Below are 27,955 nucleotides of genomic sequence, written 5' to 3'. Positions count from 1 at the left end.
AAGCCGTGGCCGTGGCACGCAATGGTGGAACAAGCAAGAAACCCTCCGTGAGATCCGATGGTGAGCCAGCCGCCAAGCGAGCAAGGAACGCCGAGCTCACTCTGGTTCCAACCCTTGAACCAAAAAGGAATGGGAAGCAGGCAGCCACTGAGAACGATGGAGACGAGCTGGGAGCCATAGTCCCTCATGAACCCGATTGTGGCAAGAAGGCCAAGAAGGAACCAAAGCCCGAGCCCGAGGAGGAACATTTCCCGACTACTGAGGAGTACTTGGATCACTTTAACTCTATAAGAGTAGCTCAAGGTCGGTTCCCTGATGTGGAGCTGTTGAGGAAGCTTGAGATACTCGATGATGTTACACTCATCTTTCAAAACATGGGCTTGGCCGAGTTCTTCATGATGAGCGATGTTCCTTACGAGGGGATCACACAACAGTTTCTTGCCACTTTGGAGGTTGTCATCTACCCCAAGAGAGATCCCAAGCGTCTACATGGCAAAGGGTTCGGACACATTGAGTTTGACATAGAAGGCGTGCACTACAAGGTCAGTTTCAAGGAGCTTGATGAGATATTTGGATTTGAAAGGAATGGAAGCTCGCTTGACAAGTTTGTGTACCCTCGTGATGAGTTGGCCGCGTTGTGGGAAACGATATCTTTTGGGCCTTACTTGGGAGGCAAGAGCAAGACAAGCTGCATCAGGAACCCTGCAATCAGATACACCAACCGGGTCCTGGCCTCTACGTTCTTCTCTACATACAACCCTGGTGTCATTCACACGGCAGAGCTTGAACTGTTGGGACTTGGACTTAAGCCGCTCATCACTCAAATGAAGAACAAAAAGGAGTTCCAAGGGCCAATGCATGTACCGTCTTTAGGAGAGTTCTTTGCGATCCAAATGCTCACCTATAGACACAATGTGTGGTGTGACCGAAAGAAGAAGGGAGCAAGGAGGCTTCAGAACGGTTGGATTGTCACTAAAATCTTGAGAGCTCAAGGGTTCATATTCCCTGATTCACCATCGAGGCCGAGTCTCATTAATGAGCAATACCTAAGTAAAAGTTGTTTCTTTGGAGGCAAGTCAGGGGATAGATGGGTTTACAACTTCACGCTGATGCACAGGGACGGTACACAAGTTCTACTATCTAACCGAGGCCTCACCATGCTTGATAGGCAGTGTAACGTCTCCTTCTATGTCCTCAAGGATCAGTTGTACAACCCATCTCTCGGCCCACCAATGCGCAAGTGCACCAAAGCCATACCTAACAAGCCTCAGAACGAGAACGGCCCGGCCGGAGGTGAGAATGAAGAAGAACGGCACGCTGAGAGAAGGATGGGAGCAGGCCGATATCATTTTGATCCATACGTGTGGGGTGAGCCTGAATACCACACCAAGAAGCTGTATTTGCGAGTGAACACTCTCCAAAAGTGGTGTAAGTGGCAAGACAAGACCATTCATGCCTTGCTGGACTGTGTAAGGCACCTGAAGAAGAGGGTCAAGCAGCTCACACGGCCATCTTCTCCGGACAAGAACTCGGGGACCTCAACCGCACCAGTTACACAAGAGGAGGTTGGGGAAAGCTCAAACGCAAGGAACCCGGAGTTTCCACCAGGCAAAGAGGATTGGATCGACCCTGCCTTGGCATTCTTACCTGAACCCTCGGATAGCAGCCCACCACGTCAGTCCAGACCCTCCTGCTCAACATCAAATCCCTCGTACTACTTGGGATCAGACCTCTCCGACTAAGGTATCGACTTCAAACTCTTGTACATATGCATCTTGTGTATATCATCCTGCATTCGTTTAGTTTGTCTTTTTACTTCTCTCACACGCTTTTATAACACACGGGACTGTGTTATTCAAGTGTGGGGGAGGAGCTTTGTGTTTTCTGATCTTGTTTTCTTTGTTCTATTTGACTTTTGCATTCTTGAGTCTCATCTAGCTTTGTACGTATGGTAAAACCGCATCATTCTAGTTGCATCTCGCATTTTAAGATCAAGTCTAGGTTTCATCATGTAAGATTGCATCAGTGCAAGGAGCAATGATAGATTTTTTTTCCTAGAGAGTAAATCACTTGAGAACTTGAACTAAATATGCTTGTGAAACTCATTATGTGCTTGTAAAGCTTGAAACGATTTGAATCTGAGAAGCAAGTCTGAATTACACTCAACTCTAGCTAAGTGATAACCCTGAACTTGAATTGTAAATATCTTTTGATGCATTGCTTAAATTGGCTTGTGGATACCGATATACATACTTGAGCTAGAATCATTGTTTTCACCACCCTCTTTCCTTAGCTCAAGCAGCTGAATCCGCATCATGGATCAGTTCCCTCACCTTGAACCCAACTTTCTTTTCGAGCCAATGTTTGTGTGTGAATTGTAAGGCCACCTTGGACTGAACTTAGCAGAAAGTGTTAGGTTTAGAGCGACAAGGGCATGTCTCATTGAGTGCTATGTTCCAACATCAAGGAACTAAGAGTATTGGCGAGAAATAAGTGTGGAGGAAAAGATCTATTGGTGAGTGGAAAAAGGTGAGCTGAGTGGAAAAGAGAGTGTGGAGATAGCTAGGGGAATGAAAGAAAAAGAATCGAGTCTTGAATTGGAAAAGATAAGCTCTGTTGTTCTAAAAAGTAAAGTATAGTCTCTGAAATGAAAAGAAGCCAAAAAAAAAAAAAAAAAAAAAAAAAAAAGGGGAAAGAAAAGAGGCTAATCGCTGTAAAAGAAAAGAGCTGTGTGAATAGGTAAACACCAAGACTTGGAAATCAAAACAAAAGTTAGTCCCCTAGTGAAAAGAAAGCAATTGAGAGAGTGAGGATCTTGAGAGGGTGAGCAAGTGAGAAAAGCTTTGAGTGGAGCGTGGGGTGTGATGAGTCTTGCCCTTGTATGCATCGGTTGCTTTTTACCTTTAGCATTCTGCCAAAGTTTGGTCGTTCATTGAGAGATCCCACTGTTGCATTGCACCCGCTTGAATATTGATGAGATCATTTTTATCTCATGACCTTACCCTAGCCAAGCCAGCCTATTTGAACATTGCATCATCTGATTCACCGGTTACTAGCTTAATGAATGTGAAAGAGTTGAGTGTGATAATGACTTGTGGAGATTCTGCGCTTTAATTGTGAAATATCTGAGTATGGCTTTGCATTGCATATTTGAGCATGAATCCGAGTTCTCTTTGTGATCACTTCTTTCTAAAAAGGAAATATGAGCTCCATCTGCATTACAACCTCTTTCTCTCATTTGTTCTCTTCGCTTGAGGACAAGCAAAGGACAAGTGTGGGGGAGTTGATATGTCTATATTTTACATCATTTAGAGTGCATTTTAGAGTCCTCATCATGTGTTTTCCCATGTAAATTGAGTCTCTAGGCATGAAAATAGGATTTAGGGCTTGCATTAGGTCCCAAAGAGTTTTGCATGTTTTGAAGTCTTTATCAGGTGCTTTGGGAGTCATTTGGAGCTTAAGAAGAGGAGCAGAGAAGAAGACGGTGAAGAAAAGGGTCAAAAATGGTGAAAACCGCTTGGAGGAATTTCTCGGCCAAATCGCGTACCGGACGGACAGAAACCTCGGTCAAAATCCTTACCGATCGCTCATTACCGGCCAAAATCCTTACCGATCGTTCAACCTCGACCAAAAAGCTTACCGATCGCTCAGCACCGACCAAAATCCGTACCGATCGACCAAAGTCAGCCTGGGTCGAAGATAAGGCGTAAATACTGCAGGTTGAGTTTTGTCCGAGGCGAAGGAATTTTTACGACCAAAAAGCTTACCGCGGTACACAGCCCTCGGTCATTTTCCTTACCGCGGGAAGCTTTTCTCGACCAAAATCTGTCCTTGTCCGCGCGTCTCAAAGATCTGCAATCCGGGGAACCTTCCGGTCCGAACCAGTTGGCGGGGTCTTCAGCAAAGTTGGAGATAATCAAACAACGATCCCAGAACAGTTGGAATCATCCAATTCGGACCCGTGGGGAGAAAGATACAGCTTCCGGAAGATGCACCAACATTACGCGCATCCGAGAACCGAACGGCGGAGCACAAAGATCACGGCAGACGGAACCTTTCCGGACCGAACCAGCTTGCCCGGTCTTCATCAAAGTTTGAGATCTGTGAAAGACCTTTTCAAGACAGTTAGGGTCGCAAAATTCGGACGATTGGTTTGAAAGATAAAGTCTCCAGAGTTCACATCGGTCCAAACAGCTTATTTTCCGGTGATTCCAATGCGGTTCAAAGATGTGAAATCCAGGAAGCCTTCTACTTCCCAAGCTCCGACGCTTTCTTCATCAAAGTTCGAGCTTATTGAGTCATCTTGACTATGGGACTGGTCTCAGTACATTTGGAGTCGTGGGTTGAAAGTTACTGCTTCCGGAAGGCGACATGGTCAATACGAGCCCAAATATGTTGCGATACGCGCTAAGTGTTTTCTCAGGGCTCGGCATCATTACCTCGACATCGGCCAAGTCAAGGCTCATATTTTGGGGGTATTCTGAACTAGGCTTCGTGCTGACACGTCGGCACGTTGGAATCAAGGCATGCACACGTAAGAAATGAAGCTGGAAACAACTAAGTGTTGAACGTGCACCTCGGTGTAGCGACCTCGGCGTGCATGCCGGACCCTGTTCGCCCAAACCCCTCGACTACCAAGCGCCTCGGCATTTCATGCCGAGGTCCATTGTCACGAACCCAGAATCAAGAACAAAGCTGCCCAAGAACACACAAGTGAAGATGGATCAAAGACTAGGGTTCATGCATGTTCTTGACGTGTTCTTCACGAGATCTTCATTTGGATCTGGACTCACGTGCACTCCTCGACATGAAGACCTCGGCTTCACTCTCCGACACACCGTGGCACTCACCCATCAACCCAAGAATGCGGTTCAGTACCCGGTTTGTTCCGGGCTGACCCGCGACACTTTACCTTTGCTATATATATATTTTGAGACTAAAAACCTAATCATCTTATCTCTTATCTGTTTTTAGCTTTTCCAATTTGCCTCTTTGGTGAAACTTGATCATTCTAATCCGATATCTCGTTTTTGCATGAGAAATCTTGTTCTTTCTTTATTTCTTTTATCATCTAACATTAAACTCCTCATCATGACCAGCTACACGTCTTGCAAAGGACTCAGTGAGCTCGTTATGATTAGTGAGTAGTCGTTTAAGCGGCTTTAGATGAGTAGATTAGGGTGCTTTCAAGGTAGATTAGTGGGTTTAGGTGTCTAGTCTTGCATGTTTCATTCTTTAACCGACGAGATCTCTAGGCTGGATCCAAGCACATCACTTGAGGTTCAGATCTGAGACATATCTCGCATCAAAAGTGTTTGTAGAAATGTCTGAACCACTCGGTTAAGGGTTTAAGAGTCTTTCATCGCGAGAGTGATAGTTTGTTCTCTTAAATGACATTTTTGAACTGATTCTTATTGCTGATTGATTCGATGCTTCTCAAAAGACATTTTTGGTATGAAGGAGAATCAGTTTAGATGCTTAATACTTTCATGAGAAGATTAACATGCCTTGAGTTCAAAGTTAAATGAAACCGCTTGATGTTTTGATTCATTAACCCACTAGTTAAACTTGGGAGCACCCGAGTCAAGTATCTCGTCTAAAGTCTCTTGCTTTATTACATATTATCATCATCTGAATCGCTTAGTTATCATTTGCATCTTTGCTTTGTTTGATTCTCATCATTTACTTTACTTACATGCTTAATCGTTGTTATTTAGCTTAGTAAAACCTTCACCTTTTTATCTTGACTTAAATAAACAAACAACATAGACTAGTGTCTCGTTGACAAGTCTGGATTGACACCTCTTAGTACTACTTTGACAAGGGGATTGATAGCCCTGAGACCTAAAAACTCTTATCTATCACATTATCATGATGAAAGACTCTTAAACCTCTAACAAACTGGTTCAGACATTTCTACAAACACTTTTGGTCCGAGAACATGTGTTTGATCTAGACCACATGTGATGTTCATGGATCCAGCATAGAGATCGGTTTGTTAGAGAATGAATGATGCAGATCTAGAACCTAAACTCGCTAATCTAGCATTTCAGCACCCTAATCTACCAATCTAAAACTTCATAATGAAACTACTCACTAATCATGAAGAGCACACTTAATCTTTTGCAAGAAGTGATGCTAGACATGATTAGAAGCTTTGAAATGATAAATGGAAATGAAGAGAACAAGATCTTTAATGCAAAAACGAGATATCTGATTAAAGAGACATGTTTTCGCAAAAGAGGAAAGTTCTCAAGGATAAGATAAGATAAGAGATCAGTTAAGTAGGATTTTAATCCCAAAAACTATATAGAGTAAAGCTAAGTGATGCGGGTCAGCCTGGAACAAACCGGGTACTGAACCGGTCTTCTTGCGTGCATGGGTGAGGTCCTCGGTGTGTGAGAGTCCAATGCCAAGGTGTTGATGTCGAGGGGTGCACGTGAGCAAAGATTGAAATGAAGAACTCATGAAGAACTCATCAAGAACATGCATGAACCCTAGTCTTTGATTCATCTTCACATGCACTCGTTGGATCAGCTTTATTCTTGATCTGGGTTCGTGACAAGGGACCTAGGCATAGATACACTGAGGGGTCAGGTGGTCGAGGAGACAAGGGAAATGAGGTCCGACGTGCAATGTCGAGGTCTAGCTCCACACTTAGACAAATTCAGCTTTGTTTTATCAGGATGTGTGCCTCGGTCTTGATACACCGAGGGGCTAGTCCGAGGTATGGACCAAAAAGCTTCAGGGAACATGCTTTGGGTTAGGCAATGTCGAGGGAACGACACCGAGGCCTGCTTGAACATTCTGCAGCCTCAGACACAAGCTCCAAGGCATCAAGAGCCTCCACCAGTCTTTGTGGGAGAGAACGACTGCGCCAGTGCACACCAATACAGGGCAGGCATTCAAGCTCCTCCTGTCCAAAAAAACAACTTTGAGGTGAAGGCATTATTGCTTAACATGGTTCAAAATTCAAAGTTCCATGGACTGCCTACGAAGGATCCATTTGAGCATTTGGATCAGTTTGACAGGGTGTGTAATCTGACTAAGATCAATGGAGTTTCAGAAGACAGCTTCAAGTTGAGATTGTTTCCTTTCAATTTGGGAGATAAAGCTCATCAATGGGAGAAGAACTTATCAAGGGGATCAATTCAAACTTGGGAGCAGTGTAAACTTGCATTCTTATCTAAGTTTTTCCCCACCTCAAGGACAGCCAAGTTGAGGAACCAAATCTCAAGCTTTACCCAGCATAACCATGAAAGCTTTGGGGAATCATAGGAGAGGGTTAGAAGCTACACAAAACAATCTCCCCATCAGCGTTTTTCTGAGGCTTCACTCTTGAGTACATTGTATAGAGGAGCTCTCCCAAAGATAAGGAATCAGTTGGATACAGCTTCAAATGGGAATTTCTTGGCTAAAGAGATAAATGTTGTTATGGAACTTGTGGAAAACTTAGCCATGAGTAATGATACTTATGGGGAGGATTTTGATAGAGCAAACAGAAATGAGGGCTCAAGTAAAGAGGAAAAAACTGGAGAGAGACATCAAGGAGCTCCAGAGTAAATTTGATAAAGTCTTGGTGGCAACTCAGAAACACTACACTCTGTTGGGGAATTTGATGATCAGTCTCCAAGTTTTGACAATGCCAATGAAAAAGGTCTTACTCAAGAGGAGATAAACTATATTGGGAATCAGAACAGGTTTCAAAAGTACAATAACTTCAACACCAACCAAAACCTTTCCTATAGAAGCACCAATGTAGCTAATTCTCAAGACCAAGTTTACTCTCCTCAACAAGGTCAACAGAGCTGTGTTCCCAAAAACCAATTTCAAGAGAACTATCAGCCCAAGCAGCAGTTTATACAACAACCACAAGGATATGGACAGCAGCCACAGATTCAGGGTAACAGCTTCAACAGCCAGCCACAGCAACACAAGTCCACCAGGGTTTGGACAACAGAAGCTGAGTCAGCCACAGCCGGTTCAGCAACATCAGAAGGGTTCTGATTTGTATGGAGTGTTACAGCAGCTTATACAAGGTCAACAAAGAGTTGAAAGAAATTTCTCTGATTTGAGTTCTAAGTATGAGGCAATGCAACAAAAGATCAATGCACTATAGAAGAATCTAGCCTCTTCCTCAAGACAACAAGGAACTTTACCTGGAAAACCTGAGCCTTACCCTAAAGAGTATTGTAATGCCATCACTCTTAGAAGTGGAAAGTAGCTACCTGAGAAAGAACAACCTAGATAAGTGCTCATTGAGGACAATGAGCATGTTGGTGGGGAGGCAGCTCAAAGGAGTGAACAAGAAGATCAAGTTGCTAAGAGTGATAAGAGCAAAGAGATGGAAACAGATGTGGTGCCTAAGAAACCATATGTTCCACCACCACCATACCAACCTAAACTTCCATTTCTAGGGAGGGTTTAGTTGAGATAGAGTACAAGGCTTTGTTGGCTATCAAGTTACTTAACTTTGACATAAATAATGCTCAAGAGAAGAGACTCCTAGAGCTTCATGAGTTGGAAGAAATCAGGCTCAATGCCTATGAGAGTTCTAAGATCTACAAAGAAAGAACAAAGACTCTCCATGATCAGAGATTCTTAAAAGGGAGTTCAAGACTGGAGATCTTGTTCTCTTGTTCAATTCTAGACTCAAGCTGTTTCCTGGGAAGCTAAAGTCTAGATGGTCAGGCCCATTCAACATACTTGAAGTACTTGAAGTAAGAGACTATGAAGCCATTGTGCTTGAAGGCAAGGATGGGAATTGATTTGAGGTAAATTGACAAAGGGTAAAGCATTATCTGGTTTCTGAAATGAAAGAGGGAGGTTTATCAGTTCTTCTTCAAACTTAGAAACTTAAAACAAAGTGCTCTTGGGAGACACCCCAAGCTTATCCTTGTAAATATTTCTTTCAGATCTTTTGTTTAATGTTTTTGGAATGTTTTGAGTTTTTTTTGGAGTGATCTCAGGTTTTAGAAGGTGTTCTAGCTGAGTGACTTAAAGGACAGGTGCCAAAAGGAGTCTAGAAGGCACGACCTAGTGTTTTAAAGAGCCACAACTCATGGCCTCGGTGTAAACACCTCGGTATGGCCTAAGCCGAGGTTCTTTTGCGAATGAAAAGGGCAAAACCTCGTGTTAACCCCACACCTTAAGTTACACCGAGGCCACCAGTTGTTTGTGCCAGAGACTAAGTGTTGTGAGACCCCTCGGTGTAGACTCTAGGTATAGACAAGTCGAGGCTGTTTTGCGAACAAAAGAGGTCAGACCTTGATTTCAACCCTCGGTAACTCTTATACCAATCATGAGCTAATTTTGCTGGGAATAAGTGTGGAAAACATGCCTCAGTGTAGACCCCTCGATATAGACATACCAAGTCCCAAAAATACGAGTGAAAAGCTCAAAAACTCGTGCAAAGCCCTCGACACTTTTACATTGAGGCCGTGTTGTTTTGAGTCCCAAGAACCAAGTGTTAAACCTAGAAAATAGTACCCCTCGGTGTGATGCCATCGGGGTGGAGCATACCGAGGGGCTTGTGAAAGTGCATGAACAAAAAAGACAGTTTGGAGACATGGGTCAAAATAGAGGATTTGGGGGTCAATGTGATGGGTTTTGGTGTTAGAACTTGTTGCGATTTGATGCCTTGGTATGATGCCCTCGGGGTGGATCACACCAAGGTCCATGGTCCAAACCCATAAAAAATTGTACCTCGGCTGTACATGCCTTGTGATAACACCGTATTTTGACCACTTTTATGGATCATAATTATGTCTTATGCAGGTGTTTTAACTCTGTTTTCAATGATTTTTTAACTTTTTTTTAATGTTTTAGAGTTTCAAAAGACTTAACAGGAAACTTGGGCAAAATATATGCAATTTGGAACAAATGAGCAATTTTGGATAAATGCAGACCGTCAGAAGTATGGCAAGCGATGAAGATCTTTTCACCGTCTCATCACCCCCAAAATTTGAGACAACATAGAGGATCCAACCAGATTTCTAATGCACTTGGTTTGGAGACAATCCAACGGTTAGATCTTCAGATACTCCCAATGCAAGAATGACAGAAAATGCAGTTCTAGAAGAGAGCATGAGTCGGGACCGCCGCCAACACCTATTTTCCCGCGGGTAAGAGCACCGCGACCGCAGCCATTAGTCGTTCACTTTCCAGACGACTTAATTAAAGCCCAGATCAATTCCTTTTGTTATTTTTGAAGCCCTAAGTGTCCAAGACAACTCCAGAAGCTATAAATACCCTCTTTAGGTCATTCTAAAGAGAGGAGACCAATAGAGACCGAACATTTAGGCTTAGATAGAGAGAGAGAGAGAGAGAGTTCGTGTGCCTCACAAACCCTAGGAGGCCGGCGCCCCTGAAGGAGGAGCCGTCATCGCGCCTCCGTCTGCTTCTCTGTTCTTCGTTTTTCTTCCCTGTTCTTTTTAATTTCCTGCACTTTCAATTTCGTCTATGATGCTTTGTTACAATATGTTTGAGTAGTTACCCAGTTGGGTTTAAAGGGATTTTTCAAATGGAATTTCGTGTGTCTTTGCTTATGAATCGATAGATTTAGGATTTAGAATCTTCTAGATGTTCTTCGTTTGCCTTTAACCTTACTGCATGATTCTCTGCTGGCCACTTAGAAGCCGATCTGATATGATATGTTGCGAAAGCTTTCATTGATTGTCTGAACTAGGGTGAAACGAGCAATAATTCTATAGGAGTGGAAACCTACCTGAGTTGAGTTGTGAATGTTGATTAGCCTTGTTCTGCTATTGCATCTTCTCCCTTCCAGGATCAGAGTGGAGACCTACTGATCAGGGTTGCGAGAGATAGTTGTTTAGTGCTGCGAAATTAGGCTATTCATACTTCCGTGCCTCGAGTTATAGACCATACGTAGTTGATTACCTTAATCACTTGTTTAAAATCGACATAGCTTAGTCCATGAACCCCTGCGAATTCCCCTTGATGCCCAACGTTTGTTTTCCATTGTTTACAGCCTTGCTTTTCAATCAATTTTTACCTGCTTCCATTCGCCTTTGTTCAATCGCTTTTTGCTTGTTTTATTTGCTTTCGTTTTCAATTGATTTTTTTTGCTTTGCTTTCTAGTTTAGATTTAGTGACAACCAAAACCCAAAACAAAAACCCAAATTGTTTAGTTCTAATCTGATTTAAGCATTGCCATGAATTCGTACTGAAACAACTAAGTCTCTATGGATCGATACCCTAAGTACTACAGCGCACATCTGTGCACTTGCAGACATTTAGGGGTTATAAATTTAAAACCTGAAGCTTAGTAGAACGAACCAATACCCGTTTACAATCACATCACCTTGCCAATTCTACATCGAGGTCTCCAAGCTCTTCACGCGGGAACAAGAGATTTTGAAAACTTGGGTCAACGGTCTTGGGTCAAAGTATAACTAGGTTTTTAAGCCTTTGAAGGGTTATCAATCCCCTTTCATTGTAGTAATGAAGAGGTGTCAATCCATGCTTGTGGTTTAGACACTATTTTATGATGCTGTGAATCTTAAGTCAAGCGAATCAAGTAAAATGGTTTTGGTGTCTAAATTACCTATGAGAGTTCAAAGCAATCAAGGATCTCTAAATGAACGATCAAAGCTTTGGCAGAATGCTAAAGGTAAAGAGAAATAGATGCATAGAAGAGCAAGACTCAACTCACTCCCCTTTTACCTAAATACACCTCTAGCTTGCTTTCTCATAATGAACCTTACAACTCTCTCTTCTCATTCACTTTCATCTCTCAAAAACGGTTTTCTTTTCTTTAAGACTTTCGGCTTGGGATATTCTTTTCACACACGGCTCTTTTTAAGAACTTGGGCTATCTAACCTCTCATTTTCTTTTTTAGACACTTGAGCCGTTTAGGCTTCTTTTCTTTTCTTTTCTTTTAGAGGTTATATACCTTCTTTTAGACACTTAGAGCTCTCTTTCTTTTTTAAAACACAAGACACAAGACCGATTTCTTTTCTTTTCAAACCCTCACCTTTCATCACTCTCATTTTTACATTCTTTCTCTTTTCTCTCTCAAAGATCTTTTCTCTCAAAACTCTCGCTCAAAGACACATCTCCCCCACACTTATTCACAGCCTAGACCTAAGAGTTCCTTGATATTGGAACTAGACACTCGTGAGACTTGCCCTTGTTGCTCTAAACCTAACACTTTCTGCTAAGCTTTGATCCAAGGTGGCCTCACAATATATACACGAAATGCTTTAGGCTTGAAAGAAGGATGGGTTCAGGGTGTGGAAAACTGATCCAAATGCGGATTCAGCTACTTGAGCTAAGGAAAAGAGTGGTAAAACCGGGTTCAAGCTCAAATATATATACGCTTATCCACAGTGCTCACTCAAACAATGCATCACAAGATAATTACAAGTCAGGTTCAATGGTTTTCATTTATTAGAACTGAGTTCAAATTCAAACTTGCTTTACAGATTCAGATCTCTTCAGGTCTCGCAAGCACAAAAGAATCAACAAACATGGACATCCAAATTCTCAAAGTGATGATCTCTCAAGGAAAAAATCTATCATTACTCCCATGCATTGATGCAACCTATATGATGCAGCTAGACTCGATCCTAAAAATGTGAAATGCAACTAGAATGAATATTTTTTTTTTTGAAATTTTTCTGAATTTTCGATTTTTATGGTTTTTATATGCACTTAGTCTAAACTATATGAGGCTCAAAATGCAAAAGAAAAAAAAAAGAACAGAGAAAACATGATCAGTAGACACAAGACTCCTCCCCAACACTTAAATAACTCAGTCCCTTGTGTTATAGAAGTGTAAGAGAGAAGCAAAAAGCAAAAACAAGAAAGATGTAAAATGAAATGATATGAGGAAGATGCATATGTACAAAGGTTTGGAGAGGTTACTTTAATCAATGAGGTCGGATCCCTTGTAATACAAGGGATTGGAGGTGGAGCAAAATAGTTATGGTTCCATCGGTGGACTGCTCTTAGGTGAATCCGGTAGAAACGCGGTGGCCGGATTGATCCAGTATTCTTTTCCCGATGGATACTCAGGGTCACGCGTTGTGGAGCTCTCACCAATATCTTCTCTAGAAACTGGAGCTGGAGAGGTGGCTGAGTATTTATCTGGTGAGGCAGGTGCTGTGAGCTTCTTCACCTTCTTCTTAAATGCCTCACGCACGCGACAAGCTTATGAATCGTCTTGTCCTGCCATTTGCACCACTTCTGAAGACCATTGACCCTTGAGTATAGCTTTCTTGTGTGATACTCAGGCTCACCCCACACATAAGGATCAAAATGGTATCTGCCTGCTCCCATTCTTCTTTCAAGTACTCGGGGTTCCTCACTTTCATAACCATCAGCTCGAGCTTCGTTCTGAGGCTTGCCTGACTCGGCCTTTTCTTCTTTCATCCCTCCCCGCAGTGGGGGGTCTCTTGCCTCATTATAGAGCTGGTCCTTTAGCAAAATGAATGAGACGTTGCATCTCTCTTGAAGTGTTGTGATGGCTCTGTTGGGCAAGAGGACTTGCAGCAGCTTAAAGTTATAATCCCATCGATGTCCAACCTTGCCCTTGAAGAAACCGCTCTTGCTCTGGTACCCTTCATCAATGGAACCATAACTATCTTGCTCCAAGATCTTAGTCACCATCCAACCAACCGATGGAACCATAACTATCTTGCTCAGGTACCCTTCTTTCGGTATGGAGGCAGGTGTGGGCTGGAGTCTCTTTTCCAGTTGGTTTTTGGACTGTTGTTGCACTGGTACCCCCTTCCTCAAAGACTCCAGTCGTTGACCGCACCCAAAAATTGTTGACCGAGCTTTTAAACTCGTTTTGCCGCGCAAAGGCTTCAAAGGACCGCGGTGTGGATAAGGCGAGGGCCATACAACCTTTTCTCATTTTTCTGGGTTAGACACACGCAGCCTCGGTGTGTTCCACCCCGAGGGCACCAGACCGAACGCTTAGAGCTCATGCTAACACATAAATTTAACTTGACCCTCAAGCCCTTTCCATTGATGTTGAACCTTCTCTATTGACTCCAGTGTCCAAAGTGTCTCATTTTCTTCATGGCCTTTACTAGTACCTCGGCATGCTACTCCACGACGAGGGCATCACACCGAGGGGACCCGTTTTCTGGGCAAGACACTTTTTTTTGGGGGAATAAGCAACTCGGCCTTGGTGTAAACATGTCGCGGCCTCAGAGCGAGGTTTGCAGCTTTTTCTTTTGGACATTGGGCCTCGATGTATTTACACCGATGTGTCTACACCGGGGGCCTTCCCCCACACTTAGTCTTTGGCACTTTTCTTCTTTTCCTCACACGGCCTCGGTGTATCTAAGACGAGGAGTTTGGCCGAGGTTTTGAAATATTCACATGGTAAAAGATGACTGCGGCTTGATAATGCCGAGGGTTGATACCAAGGACAAATGAACTCCTCTCTTGAAACCAACGCTGTGGCTTTTAAACACCTTCTTGCATATGTTCCTTCAAGTTACCTACCTAGAACACTGCTTAGACCTGAAATCACTTAACAAAACCTTCAAAACATTCCATATAAACATAAAAAGAAAGATCTAAACGAAAAATATGTACAATGATAAGCTTGGGGTGTCTCCCAAGAGCACTTTGTTTAATGTCACTAAGTTTGACTTTTCATACCTTCTTAGGCATTTTGGGGTTCAAGTAGAGGAACTGAGGTAGCTCCCTCTCTCATTTCGGATACCAGGTAGGGCTTAACTCTTTGGCTGTTCACAACAAACCCTTGGCCATCTTTTCCCTCAAGAACAACTGCTCCATAGTCTCATTTCAAGAACTCTAAATGGTCTGGACCACTTAGACTTTAGCTTTCCAGGGAATAGCTTAAGTCTAGAGTTGAACAAGAGCACTTGATCGCCCTCCTTGAACTCTCTCTTGTGAATCTTTTGGTCATGAAGAGCTTTGGTCTTCTCTTTGTATATCTTGGAGCTCTCAAAAGTGTATAAGCGGATCTCCTCTAGTTCATGAAGCTGTAGAACCCTTTTCTCTTGAGCGGTCTTGATGTCAAAGTTCAATAGCTTGACTTCCCACAAGGCTTTGTATTCCAACTCAACCGGCAAGTGAAAGCTCTTCCCATACAACAGGTTGAAAGGAGAGGTACCTATGGGGGTTTTGTAAGCGGTTCTGTATGCCCAAAGAGCATCATCGAGTTTCTTGCTCCAGTCCTTCCTTGCATTGTTCACACCATGCTTCTTTAACAAGCCTTCAAGAGTCTTGTTAATAAAGTGGTTTCCCCCCCCATCGCTTATAACAACTCATGGAACTCCAAACCGTGGGAAAATGATGCTTTTGAACAGCTTACACACCACCTTTGATGCATTTGCGGGACTTGCAATCGCCTCTATCCACTTAGAAACATATTCAACCGCCACCAAAATGTATTGGTTCCCATGTGAAGAGATAAACGGCCCCATGAAGTCTACTCCCCAACAATCAAAGACATCCACCTCAAAGATCGGATTCGAGGCATCTTGTTTCTATTTGAGATATTACCATGTATTTGACACGATTCACAGCTTGAGACAACAACTTGGGCATCTTTAAAAATAGTAGGCCACCAAAAGCCGGATTGCAAGACCTTAGCTACTGTCTTGAAAGTCCTCAAGTGTCCACCATAAGCAGAACCATGACACTCTAGTAACACAGGCTGGACGTCTTCCTCAGCTAAGCACCTTCTATAAAGATGATCCTTGTTGAGCACATATAAAAATGGCTCATCCCAATGGTATCCCCTCACATCTTTAAAGAACTTTTTCCTTTGACAAGAATCCATTTCAGGTGGTTCCAAACCGCATGAGAGGTAGTTAACTAGATCAGCAAACCATGGAAGACTCCTCTCTCTGATTGTATTCGCTTGTTCAACCTCCAAGTAGGATCTGATCACCATTAGATGCTTCTCAGGTAAAGAATCATCTAGAGGTACTTCTGTGTCCACTCTTAACCATGAGATATGATCAACATCTCCATTATTAATGCCCTTCTTGTCTTGCACCTCCATGTCAAATTCTTGCAACAAGAGAACTCACCTCAAGAGTCTCGGCTTAGCATCCTTTTTAGTCAATAGATACCTCAAAGCTACATGATCTGTGTACACAACAACCTTTGAACCCACTAGATAACTTCTGAACTTATCAAATGCAACACAATAACCAGCATGTCCTTTTTAGTTGTTGCATATTTCTCTTGAGCTGAGTCTAAGGTTCGACTTGCGTAGTAAATCACGTGTGATAACACCGGATTTTGACCATTTTTATGGATCACTTTAATATCTTTTACAGGTGTTTTTACTCTATTTCCAAAGGTTTTCAAAGGATTTCTATGTTTTCGGATTTTAAAAGACTTTTCAGGTAATTTGGGATATAGAGGCACAAATTGGAACAAAAAGACTCTTTTGGATAAATGCAGACCGTCAGAACTCTCATGGAGAGACGAAGACCTTCTCACCGTCTGATCACCCTCAAAATTGGACAACTTATAGAAGAATCAACCAGCTTTCAAATGCACTTGGTTTTGAGACATTCCAACGGTTGGATCTCAAGATATTCCATTAGCCCAGGAGCCACTCGAAGACGGCCAGCAAGTCACGCGACCGCGGCCAACAGCCCATTTCCCGCGGTCACAAGCCTCCTGACCGCGACCAACCACCTATTCCCCGCGGTCACGTCACTCCCGACCGCGGCCGTCAAACTCCGAACTAAAGCCCATATTTCTGAAGCCCAAAGTCATTCTCAACCTCAATTCCGGAATCCTAGAGACCATAGAGTATTGAAGACTATAAATACTTGTCATTTAGGTCGTTTTTAGGAGAACCCTTGATACTTTATGATGCGAGTTTGTAAACGGGGTTGTTGTTTTTCATTTTACTAAGCTTCAGGTTTTAAATTTATAACCCCTAAATGTCTGCAAGTGCACAGATGTGCGCTGTAGTACTTAGGGTATCGATCCACAGAGACTTAGTTGTTTCAGTACGAATTCACTGCAACGCTTAAATCAGATTAAAACTAAAAGGTATTGGTTTTGGTTTTGGGTTTTTGTTGTCACTAAATCTAAACTAGAAAGCGATTAAAAACTAAAAAGCAATTGACAGAAACGAAAGCAAGTAAAGCAAGTAGTAAGCGATTTAAACAAGAGGTGAATTGAAGCGAATAAAAGCAAATAGAATTGAAGGTAAAAATCGATTGAAACTAGAAGGCTGTAAACAATTAAAGACAAACGTTGGGGCTCAAGGGGTTTCGCAGGGATTCATGTACTAAGCTAAGTCGATTTTAAACAACTGATAAAGGTAATCAACTACGTATGTTCTAGAACTCGAGGCACAGAAGTATGAATAGCCTACTTTCGCAGCACTAAACAACTATCTCTCGCAACCCTAATCAGTAGGTTTCCACTCTGATTCTGGAAGGGAGAAGATGCGATAGCAGAATAGGACTCATCAACATTCACAACTCAACTACAAGTAGGTTTCCACTCCTGTAGAAGAATTGCTCGTTTCACCCTAGTTCAGACAATCAATGAGCGCTTTCGCAACATATCATATCAGATCGGCTTCTAAGTGGCCAGCAAAGAATCACGCAGTAAGATTAAAGGCAAACGAAGAACATCTAGAAGATTATAAATCCTAAATCTATCGATTCATAAGCAAAGACACATGAAATTCCCTTTGAAAAATCCCTTTAAACCCAACTGGGTAACTACTCAAACATATTGTAACAAAGCATCATAAACGAAATTGAAAGTGCAGGAAACTAAAGAAAAGAAGGAAGAAGAACGAAGAACAGAATCGCAGATGGAGGCGCGATGATGCTCTCCTCGACGGCTCCTCCTTCAAAGGCGGCGGCCTAGGGTTTCTCACGAAATCCCTCTCTCTCTCTCTCTCTAAGTTGTCTAAGTTTCGGTCTCTTCTCTTTAGAATGACCTAAAGGGGGTATTTATAGCTTCTGGGGTGGGCATGGACACTTAGGGCTTCAAAAATAACGAAAGGAATTGATCTGGGCTTTAATTAAGTCGTCGGGAAAGTGAACGACCAAGTTCCGCGGTCGCGGTGGCTCTACCCGCGTGAAAATGGGTGTTGGCCGCGGTCCCGGCACATACTCTCTTCCGGAACTGCATTTTCTGTCATTCTTGCATCGGGAGTAACTGAAGATCTAACCGTTGGATGGTCTCCAAACCAAGTGCATTAGAAAGCTGGTTGGATCCTCTATGTTGTCTCAAATTTTGGGGGTGATCAGACGGTGAGAAGGTCTTCATCGCTTGTCATACTTCTGACGGTCTGCATTTATCCAAAATTGCTCATTTGTTCCAAATTGCATATCTTTTGCCCAAGTTTCCTGTAAAGTCTTTTGAATCTCTAAAACATTGAAAACACTTTAAAAACCTTTGAAAACAGAGTTAAAACACCTGCATAAGATACAATTATGATCCATAAAAGTGGTCAAAATACGGTGTTATCAACTCCCCCAGACTTGCCTTTTTGTTTGTCCTCAAAACAAACTTAAGTCAAGAAAGAATTTTGAAAATCGCAGGAACTAAAAAAAATCTCAGTGACCGTCCTTCTAAACCATAACTTATCGTGAAACATCTATTTGGATCTAGTCTAGAAAATTCTCACCAAAATACAAGCAAACTAGTTCGTTAATCCGTCATGCGAAAATCTACACACTTAATTCTAACTTCCAGTCAACTAGCTCTCTAAATTCATTAAGTATATTGTGAGTTCTCATCAAAGACATTATTCAGGGTAGACGGCGTTTGGCATTAAAGGCTATTTAAGTGGTGGAGCTTAGGTGTTTAGGGTTACCTGAAGATCTGGAGGATGCAAGATATTATGCAAAACCGCAAGAGAGAGAAGGACCTGTTGATGACCGCAGATTTTCAGTCACTTCTCCTTTGCCAAATGTTGCTGCATAATCTTCCTCCTTTGTTGTAAACAGCTGTTCCCCGAGACTTAGATTTTTTTCCGGTAATCATAAAGATAATCTCCAAAACTCCATATAATCAGATCAAGCTTGCCTCAAGTATAAAATTCGATCCTCCTAGACTCTCCAAGGTTTTAATTTCCTCTCCCTTCATATTTTTTCTTTTCTTTTTCGGATTTTTTTTTTTTTTCTTTTTTTAGAGAGGAAATAACCTTTTATAAAGAGAGAGTGTAAGGGACGAAATTGTACCAAGATTTTGAAGTTTTTCCAAGGCAAACTGAATTGTCTCCGTCTTCAGTGACTGAAAACCGCGTTGATCCTCTTTTTCTCTGACGTTTTTGCACATATCTGCATATAGAACAATGAAAAACAAGAATGCATGTGGTTTGAAAGAGGTTAAGTTCGGTGGGGAACTAGCTAAAGATAAACTAGCCATTCAGGATCAACAAAGAGTGGTAAAAGGATAAAGGAGTCCTGAATGTATGATTCGTTTCCCTGATTTAACGCTTTAATGAGAGAATTAAGTCAAAATTAAGTCCAGATAAAATGAGCTAGTGTATCCTGTCAGAAAGAATCTCCATGAATAGAAGTCCTCTGGTGGGATTTCGTAATGCAAGTACTTAGCTACCGTCTAGTCTAGGCCTAAATCACAAAAAGAGCAAAAAACAAGGAAATAGCGTAGAAGCACACTGGTCTAAATCATCATTGTAATGTTTACTGTGTTCCTGGTTTGAAAACTTTTTGAAAAAAATTTTTGAAAATGATTTTTGAAAAACATTTTGAAATTTGTTTTTTTTTTTTTTATGTGTCCAAAACAAACTCATAACAAATCAAATTTCATTAGTAACGGATGAACATCCTCCCCCAGACTTATTTCACACTGCCCTCAGTGTGATAAATCTCGGAAAGAATGGTAAAGAATATAGAAAAGTTGAAATGTTTAAGAGTACTTATCGTGCTGGAGAGTGCTGCTCGTCTTTTTTATTTATTCTTCCTTATTGAAAACCTGAAATTAAATGAAACAGAAACAAAGCAATGGAAATAGAAAATAAAGGTCAAAGAGAAATAGATAAAATACCAAGTGGGTTGCCTCCCACTAAGCGCTTGTTTCAAGTCGTTAGCTTGACATTGTTGCTCGATTAGACTTAACCGGGTCGTGACACTCCTTGGTCTCATCATTGGCCGATGATGGATCAATCAAAAACATCACTTCTCTTTCTTCAGCCAGATATGGCTTTACACGCTGTCCATTCACTGTCAATGAGTTTCCGGTTCTGTCCCAAAGGACAATGGCTCCGTATGGCTTAACTTCCTTCATCGTGAAGGGTCCTGCTCATCTTGAACGTAATTTTCCTGGAAAAAGCTTAAGACGAGAATTGAAAAGAAGTACCTTATCGTTAGGAGCAAAAGTTCTATGAATGATCTTCTTATCATGATATTCTTTAGTCTTCTCCTCGTAGATCTTCGAGTTTTCGTAGGCATTGTGTCGGATTTCTTCTAACTCATGAAGTTGAAGTAGTCTTCTTTCTCCAGCTGTTTTCATGTTCATGTTCATCTCCTTGATAGCCCATTGTGCCTTATACTCGAGTTCTACTGGAAGGTGACATGCTTTTCCATAAACTAGATTGAATGGTGTTGTTCCTAATGGTGTCTTGAATGCTGTTCGATATGCCCATAATGCGTCGTCAAGCTTGGTAGACCAATCCTTGCGATGAACTGCAGTTGTTTTCTGCAAAATCGACTTGATTTCTCTATTTGAGATTTCAACTTGACCGCTGGTTTGGGGATGGTATGGAGAAGCAACTTTATGTGTGACTCCATTCTTTCTAAGAAGATTCTCGAAAACTCTGTTGATGAAGTGCGATCCTCCGTCGCTTATCACAATTCTAGGAACTCCAAAACGCGGGAATATAACAGATTTAAACAGCTTCATGACAACTTTTGCATCATTGGTGGGACTTGCGACTGCTTCAACCCACTTAGAGACGTAGTCTACTGCTACTAAGATGTATTGGTTTCCAAAAGAAGTAGGAAAGGGTCCAATAAAATCTATTCCCCAGACATTAAAAATTTCGACTTCGAGAATAAAATTTTGAGGCATCTCATTCCTTTTGCTTATGTTGCCCATCCTTTGGCATTTATCGCATCGCGATATATAAGCTTGAGTATCTTTGAACAAAGTAGGCCACCAAAAACCAGCTTGTAAGATCTTTGAAGCGGTTTTGAAGGTTGCGAAATGTCCTGCGTAAGATGAGCTATGGCATCCGAATAAAATTCCTTCCATCTCTTCTTCAGCCACGCATCTTCAGAATAACCCATCAGCACATCTCTTATAGAGATAGGGTTCATCCCAAAAATAATGTCTTATGTCTTTCAGAAACTTTTTCTTCCTATACCCAAAAAATTGTGGGGGCTCTACATCAGTTGCTAAGTAATTTTCTATGTGCCTAAACCATGGGGTGTTGAAAGCATCTGCTCTTCGCATTAGTGGACATGGTGGTGCGGTATTAGCATTGGTGGGGGTTGTATCTATAGCATAGATGTTTTCTTCAGGCAAACTGTCATTTAAAGGCAATCTTTCTTCTACTCGAATTCGTGAAAGATGGTCTGCAACTCCATTATCTGATCCTTTCCGATCTCGAATTTCGATATCGAATTCTTGCAGTAGGAGGATCCATCTTATCAACCGAGGTTTAGCGTCTTTCATAGGCATTAAATACTTGATTGCAGCTTGATCAGTATGAACTATGACCTTAGATCCTACGAGATAAGAACGGAATTTCTCAAATGACAATACGACAGCTAGAAGTTCTTTCTCTGTTGTAGCATAATTGCATTGAGCTTCGTCAAGCGTTCTGCTTGCGTAGTAGATTACGTGCAGTTTCTTATCTTTTCGTTGGCTGAGCACTGCTCCGACTGCATAGTCACTTGCATCGCACATGATTTCGAATGGGAGTTCCCAATCAGGTGCTTGCACGACTGGAGCGGAGACAAGGGCTTGTTTGATCTTATGAAACGCGGCTAAGCACTCATCATTGAATTCGAAGTTCGTTTTCTTGCAAAGCAAACGCGTAAGAGGTCTAGCTATTTGAGAAAAATCTTTTATGAATCGCCTATAGAATCCTGCGTGTCCTAAGGAACTACGGATGCCTTTTACGTTTGTGGGTGGTTGAAGGCTGGTCATGACTTCGATTTTAGCTTTGTCAACTTCTATACCTTTTCCCGAAATTCTATGCCCAAGCACGATTCCGTCTTGTACCATGAAGTGACATTTTTCCCAATTTAATACTAAATGCTTATCTTCACATCTTTGCAAAACTTTACCAAGGTTGCCTAAGCATTTTTCAAAAGAAGATCCATAGACAGAGAAATTGTCCATTTATACTTCCATGAAATCTTCAATAAAATCTGTGAAGATCGACATCATGCACCGCTGAAGGGTAGCAGATGCATTACACAATCCAAAAGGCATACGTCGGTAAGCGAACGTGCCATATGGACAAGTGAATGTCGTTTTTTCTTGATCCTCCGGGCGAATAGGAATTTGGAAAAATCCGAAGTATCCATCAAGAAAGCAATAGTAAGGGTGATTAGCAAATCTTTCAAGCATTTGATCTATGAATGGAAGTGGAAAATGATCTTTCCTAGTTGCTGCATTCAGTTTCCGGTAATCGATGCACATACGATGTCCAGTTACTGTTCTTGTAGCGATCATTTCATCTTTATCTTTTTTAATGACAGTGACTCCTCCTTTCTTTGGAACAACATGAACTGGGCTAACCCAAGTGCTATCTGAGATAGGAAAGATTATTCCAGCTTCTAAAAGCTTCATAATCTCCTTCTTGACAACATCCATGAGATTAGGGTTCAGTCTCCTTTGACTTTCGATTGAGTTTTTAGCATTGTCCTCTAGATTTATCTTGTGCATACAAAGATCTGGGGAGATTCCAGGTATGTCATCAAGTGTATATCCTAAGGCTTTTCTATGCTTTCTCAGCTCAGTCAACAGCATTGTGGTTTCTTCTTCCGTCAAACCAGAGTTTATAATGACAGGATAAGTTGAATTTGGTCCGAGGAAAGCGTACTTAAGTCCGACGAGAAGAGGTTTAAGCTCGACTTTAGGGGCCTTAAGCTCGCTCCAAGGATCATTAATTGCTGCAGCAGTGTCTTTTGGAGGTGTAGGAATGTTTGTTTGGTCCTTAAGATCTAGATAGTGTAGAGGTTTCCTATAAGTTTCGGACTTATCAAGCATATGTGTGCACTCACTTGAAATTTCTTCTAGGAAGTTGCGTTCATCTTTTGCGGGTGAAAGCGTGACACTTAAAGGGTCGTCTAGAAGCAGATCTTCATAGACTTCCTCAATAATTCCGTCTAACTCATCAACCCAACAAATTTTGCCATCCAAAGTTGGTTTATCGAAACATTTGTTCATGTCAAATTGCATAACTGAACCGGCTAGATGAAGGTCGATTTTTCCTTCAGGAACATTGATTATGGCTCCGGCTGTAGATAAGAATGGTCTTCCAAGAATAAGTGGATCCTTAGGTTCTTTTTCTAGTTCTAGAACTACGAAATCAGTTGGTATGGAACATTTTTCGATTTCGACGGGAACATCTACTAAGATACCTACAGGTTGTCTAACGGAACGATCAGCTAGTACTAAAGAAATCTTAGTGGGCTTGAAAGTGTGATGTCCTAAACGTTTTCCTACTGAAAGAGGCATCATGTTTATGCTAGATCCGAAATCACAGAGAGCACGCTCAAAAGCTACATCATTGATGGTGCATGAAAGTACAAAGCTTCTAGGATCGTTTTTCTTTTCAGGGATTCGGCTTTGCAGGATAGAACTACATTCATATGTTATCATCAAGAGTTAAAGAATTTGTTAGAATACCCTTCATGTATTTTCTTAAAGCAGGAATCATAGCACAAGCTTCTACAAAAGGTAATCTCACATTTAACTGATCAATCAACTCTTTCAGCTTAGCTTTTTCTTTCTCTTTCTTAGGGGCTCTTAAGGCTCTAGGATATGGAGGATCAGGTTTCTAGACAAGAGTTGGTGGAGGAGGAATCGGGTCTTCTCCAAGGATTTCCTGGGCTGAGTCTTCTCTTACTTCTTCTCCATCCTTTTCTCCTACCACTTCCTTTTCAACATCTTCATTCGTGATTCTTTCTTTTTCTTTCTCCTTTTCCTTACCCTTTTCCTCAAGTTCGGGATCTTTAGTAAATTCAGGCTCTTTGTAAGCTAATCCACTCCTAAATGTGATAGCTTTCACATGATCGGACGGATCTGCTTCACTTGAGCTTTCGAAAGAATTTTCACTTGGCTCCTCTTCAGATTTTTCTAAGTTTTTAGAATTAGTTTTGGCCATTATGCTAAGGAGGGTGGATAATCTTTCATCAAAATCCTTCTGCATCTCTTTTAGTTCAGATCTAAGATCACTAATCTCTTGAGACATAAATTTTTCAAGCTCTAAATTCTTTTTGTTTAGGTTTTCAGCTTCAGAAGAGGGAAAACTAGGATAAGAAACAGGATTAGATTGAATACCCAAGATTGGTTCGGAAGGTGTTTTCCAGGCAGATTCGGAAGACAGTTTCCCGCGGTCAAGAGGCTCACGACCGCGGTGAAACAGGACTTGGCCGCGGTCAGAACAGCTACGACCGCGGTGAAACCTTGCTTGGACGCGGTCCGGATGAATGGACCCGCGGTGATCAGAAACGAATGGAAAATCTTGAATTTGATAAACTTCTGCAGTGGTCAACATCCCTTGATCATAAGAATTCAATGGGTTGTCCCAACCTTCAAAGTTACACGTATTGTGTGCCTTGTTTGGTTGTTGCAATCCAAGATGACTCATTATGTGACGGAGACACTTTATAACTTCCGAGATCTCTTCTTTCTTATCAGGAAGTGCAGAATTACCAAAGGTTACTTGATTTTGGATGCTGTTTCCTAAATTTTTAATGAAAACGTGAGCGTCTTCTACAGATCTAGTTGTGAAATCTCCATTACTTGCTATATCAAAAGAGTGTTGCAACTCTGGAGTTATACCGCGATAGAAGATACCTAGAAGGTATTCCTCAGCATATCCATGGTGTGGAAAATCTCTTTGGTATTCCCTAAATCTTTCCCAAGTATCTAAAGATCTTCATCTTCTTTTTGTTTAAAAGTTCTTATCTTCTTTCTTAAGAGATTTGAACGATTTCTAGTGTAAAAACGATTTAGGAAAGCAGTTCTACACGCTGCCCACGTTTTTAGTGAAGCAGATAGCAAAGATTTTAGCCATTTGCTGGCTTATCTCTAAGAGAGAATGGGAAAAGACTACACTTGTGGTAATCCCCATTTGCTGTAATGAATGCACATAATATTTCGAACGTCTCGATATGGTCTATCGGGTTTTCAAATGAATAACCAGAGAATTGATTTTGTTGAACTAAATGGATATGGGGTACCTTAATTTCGGTTTTGCCATCCTCAGGTAAGGCTGGTTGAATAGCTCTTCGATCTCCCAAGAATTTCTCGAGTAATCGAAACTTCCAATCAGTTCATCATCATCTTTGTGTTTGACCGATCCGATTAGCTCATTGTCATCATAAATCGGTTCTTCAAACTCGTCATCAGTCAGGTCATCGTCGTCGATTGGATCACCATCAAGACGATTTGGTGGATCACCAAGAGTCCCGGGAACATGTTCCTGGTCTCTCATCTCAGAGAAACCTGAAAAATTCAAAAGAAAAAGTAAAAGTAAACAAGTGTTCTAATGGATTTAAGCTGGGATTCGCAACGAAACAAATTTAATTCGCCGGCAACGGCGCCAAAAACTTGATGCGAGTTTGTAAACGGGGTTGTTGTTTTTCGTTTTACTAAGCTTCAGGTTTTAAATTTATAACCCCTAAATGTCTGCAAGTGCACAGATGTGCGCTGTAGTACTTAGGGTATCGATCCACAGAGACTTAGTTGTTGCAGTACGAATTCACTGCAGCGCTTAAATCAGATTAGAACTAAAAGGTTTTGGTTTTGGTAGTGGGTTTTGGTTGCCACTAAATCTAAACTAGAAAGCGATTAAAAACTAAAAAGCAATTGACAAAAACGAAAGCAAGTAAAGCAAGTAGTAAGCGATTTAAACAAGAGGTGAATTGAAGCAAGTAAAAGCGAATAAAAGCAAATAGAATTGAAGGTAAAAATCGATTGAAACTAGAAGGCTGTAAACAATTAAAGACAAACGTTGGGGCTCAAGGGGTTTCGCAGGGATTCATGTACTAAGCTAAGTCGATTTTAAACAACTGATAAAGGTAATCAACTACGTATGTTCTAGAACTCGAGGCACAGAAGTATGAATAGCCTACTTTGGCAGCACTAAACAACTATCTCTCGCAACCCTAATCAGTAGGTTTCCACTCTGATTCTGGAAGGGAGAAGATGCAATAGCAGAATAGGACTCATCAACATTCACAACTCAACTACAGGTAGGTTTCCACTCCTGTAGAAGAATTGCTCGTTTCACCCTAGTTCAGATAATCAATGAAAGCTTTCGCAACATATCATATCAGATCGGCTTCTAAGTGGCCAGCAAAGAATCATGCAATAAGATTAAAGGCAAACGAAGAACATCTAGAAGATTATAAATCCTAAATCTATCGATTCATAAGCAAAGAGACATGAAATTACCTTTGAAAAATCCCTTTAAACCCAACTGCGTAACTACTCAAACATATTGTAACAAAGCATCATAAACGAAATTGAAAGTGCAGAAACTAAAGAAAAGAAGGAAGAAGAACGAAGAACGGAATCACAGATGGAGGCGCGATGATGCTCTCCTCGACGGCTCCTCCTTCAATGGCGGCGGCCTCCTAGGGTTTCTCACGAAATCCCTCTCTCTCTCTCTCTCTAAGTTGTCTAAGTTTCAGTCTGTTCTCTTTAGAATGACCTAAAGGGGGTACTTATAGCTTCTGGGGTGGTCCTGGACACTTAGGACTTCAAAAATAACGAAAGGAATTGATCTGGGCTTTAATTAAGTCGTCGGGAAAGTGAACGACCAAGTTCCGCGGTCGCAGTGGCTCTACCCGCGGGAAAATGGGTGTTGGCCGCGGTCCCGGCACATTCTCTCTTCCAGAACTGCATTTTCTGTCATTCTTGCATCGGGAGTATCTGAAGATCTAACCGTTGGATTGTCTTCAAACCAAGTGCATTAGAAAGCTGGTTGGATCCTCTATGTTGTCTCAAAATTTGGGGGTGATTAGGGTTTAGGGTGAGCAAGTGAGAAAAGCTTTGAGTGGAGTGTGGGGTGTGATGAGTCTTGCCCTTGTATGCATCGGTTGCTTTTTACCTTTAGCATTCTGCCAAAGTTTGGTCGTTCATTGAGTGATCCCATTGTTGCATTACACCCGCTTGAATATTGATGAGATCATTTTTATCTCATGACCTTACCCTAGCCAAGCCAGCCTATTTGAACATTGCATCATTTGATTCACCGGTTACGAGCTTAATGAATGTGAAAGAGTTGAATGTGATAATGACTTGTGGAGATTCTGTGCTTTAATTGTAAAATATCTGAGTATGGCTTTACATTGCATATTTGAGCATGAATCCGAGTTCTCCTTGTGATCACTTCTTTCTAAAAAGGAAATATGAGCTCCATCTGCATTACAACCTCTTTCTCTCATTTGTTCTCTTCGCTTAAGGACAAGCAAAGGACAAGTGTGGGGGAGTTGATATGTCTATATTTTACATCATTTAGAGTGCATTTTAGAGTCCTCATCATGTGTTTTCCCATGTAAATTGAGTCTTTAGGCATGAAAATAGGATTTAGGGCTTGCATTAGGTCCCAAAGAGTTTTGCATGTTTTGAGGCCTTTATCAAGTGCTTTGGGAGTCATTTGGAGCTTAAGAAGAGGAGCAGAGAAGAAGACGGTGAAGAAAACGGTCAAAAATGGTGAAAACCGCTTGGAGGAATTTCTCGGCCAAATCGTGTACCGGACGGACAGAAACCTCGGTCAAAATCCTTACCGATCGCTCATTACCG

General features: G+C 41.6%; 1 protein-coding gene and 2 non-coding genes across 3 annotated transcripts; 1 reads left to right on the top strand and 2 right to left on the bottom strand.

The window, feature by feature from the left end:
- Positions 1-7,215: 7,215 nt before the first annotated feature.
- Positions 7,216-7,322, bottom strand: LOC112087379. Its single transcript, XR_002900062.1, has one exon. It is a non-coding gene; the product is annotated as a small nucleolar RNA R71 (small nucleolar RNA).
- A 7,438-nt stretch (positions 7,323-14,760) lies between these two features.
- Positions 14,761-16,016, bottom strand: LOC112087335. Its single transcript, XM_024157350.1, has 3 exons — positions 15,597-16,016; positions 15,290-15,495; positions 14,761-15,187 (listed from the first exon to the last, which is right to left on the bottom strand). The coding sequence occupies exons 1-3, from the start codon at positions 16,014-16,016 to the stop codon at positions 14,761-14,763; spliced, it is 1,053 nt and encodes a 350-aa protein (XP_024013118.1).
- A 9,004-nt stretch (positions 16,017-25,020) lies between these two features.
- Positions 25,021-25,127, top strand: LOC112087392. The gene has a single exon (XR_002900074.1). It is a non-coding gene; the product is annotated as a small nucleolar RNA R71 (small nucleolar RNA).
- Positions 25,128-27,955: the final 2,828 nt, after the last annotated feature.

This window comes from Eutrema salsugineum, unplaced genomic scaffold (genome assembly GCF_000478725.1).
Source record: "Eutrema salsugineum unplaced genomic scaffold, Eutsalg1_0 scaffold_18, whole genome shotgun sequence".
NCBI lineage: Eukaryota > Viridiplantae > Streptophyta > Magnoliopsida > Brassicales > Brassicaceae > Eutrema > Eutrema salsugineum.
This window is presented reverse-complemented; position numbering and strand designations above follow the sequence as displayed.

Bases quoted from the DNA above. Each gene is read 5' to 3' on its own strand.
- LOC112087335 (XM_024157350.1), bottom strand. From the start codon at position 16,016: ATGGAGGTGCAAGACAAGAAGGGCATTAATAATGGAGATGTTGATCAT. The intron at 15,496-15,596 runs GTCTTGCAATCC...TATCTCAAATAG, and splicing joins CTTTCAAGACAGTAGCTAAG to AAACAAGATGCCTCGAATCC. The intron at 15,188-15,289 runs GTTTGGAGTTCC...GAACAATGCAAG, and splicing joins AAAAGCATCATTTTCCCACG to GAAGGACTGGAGCAAGAAAC.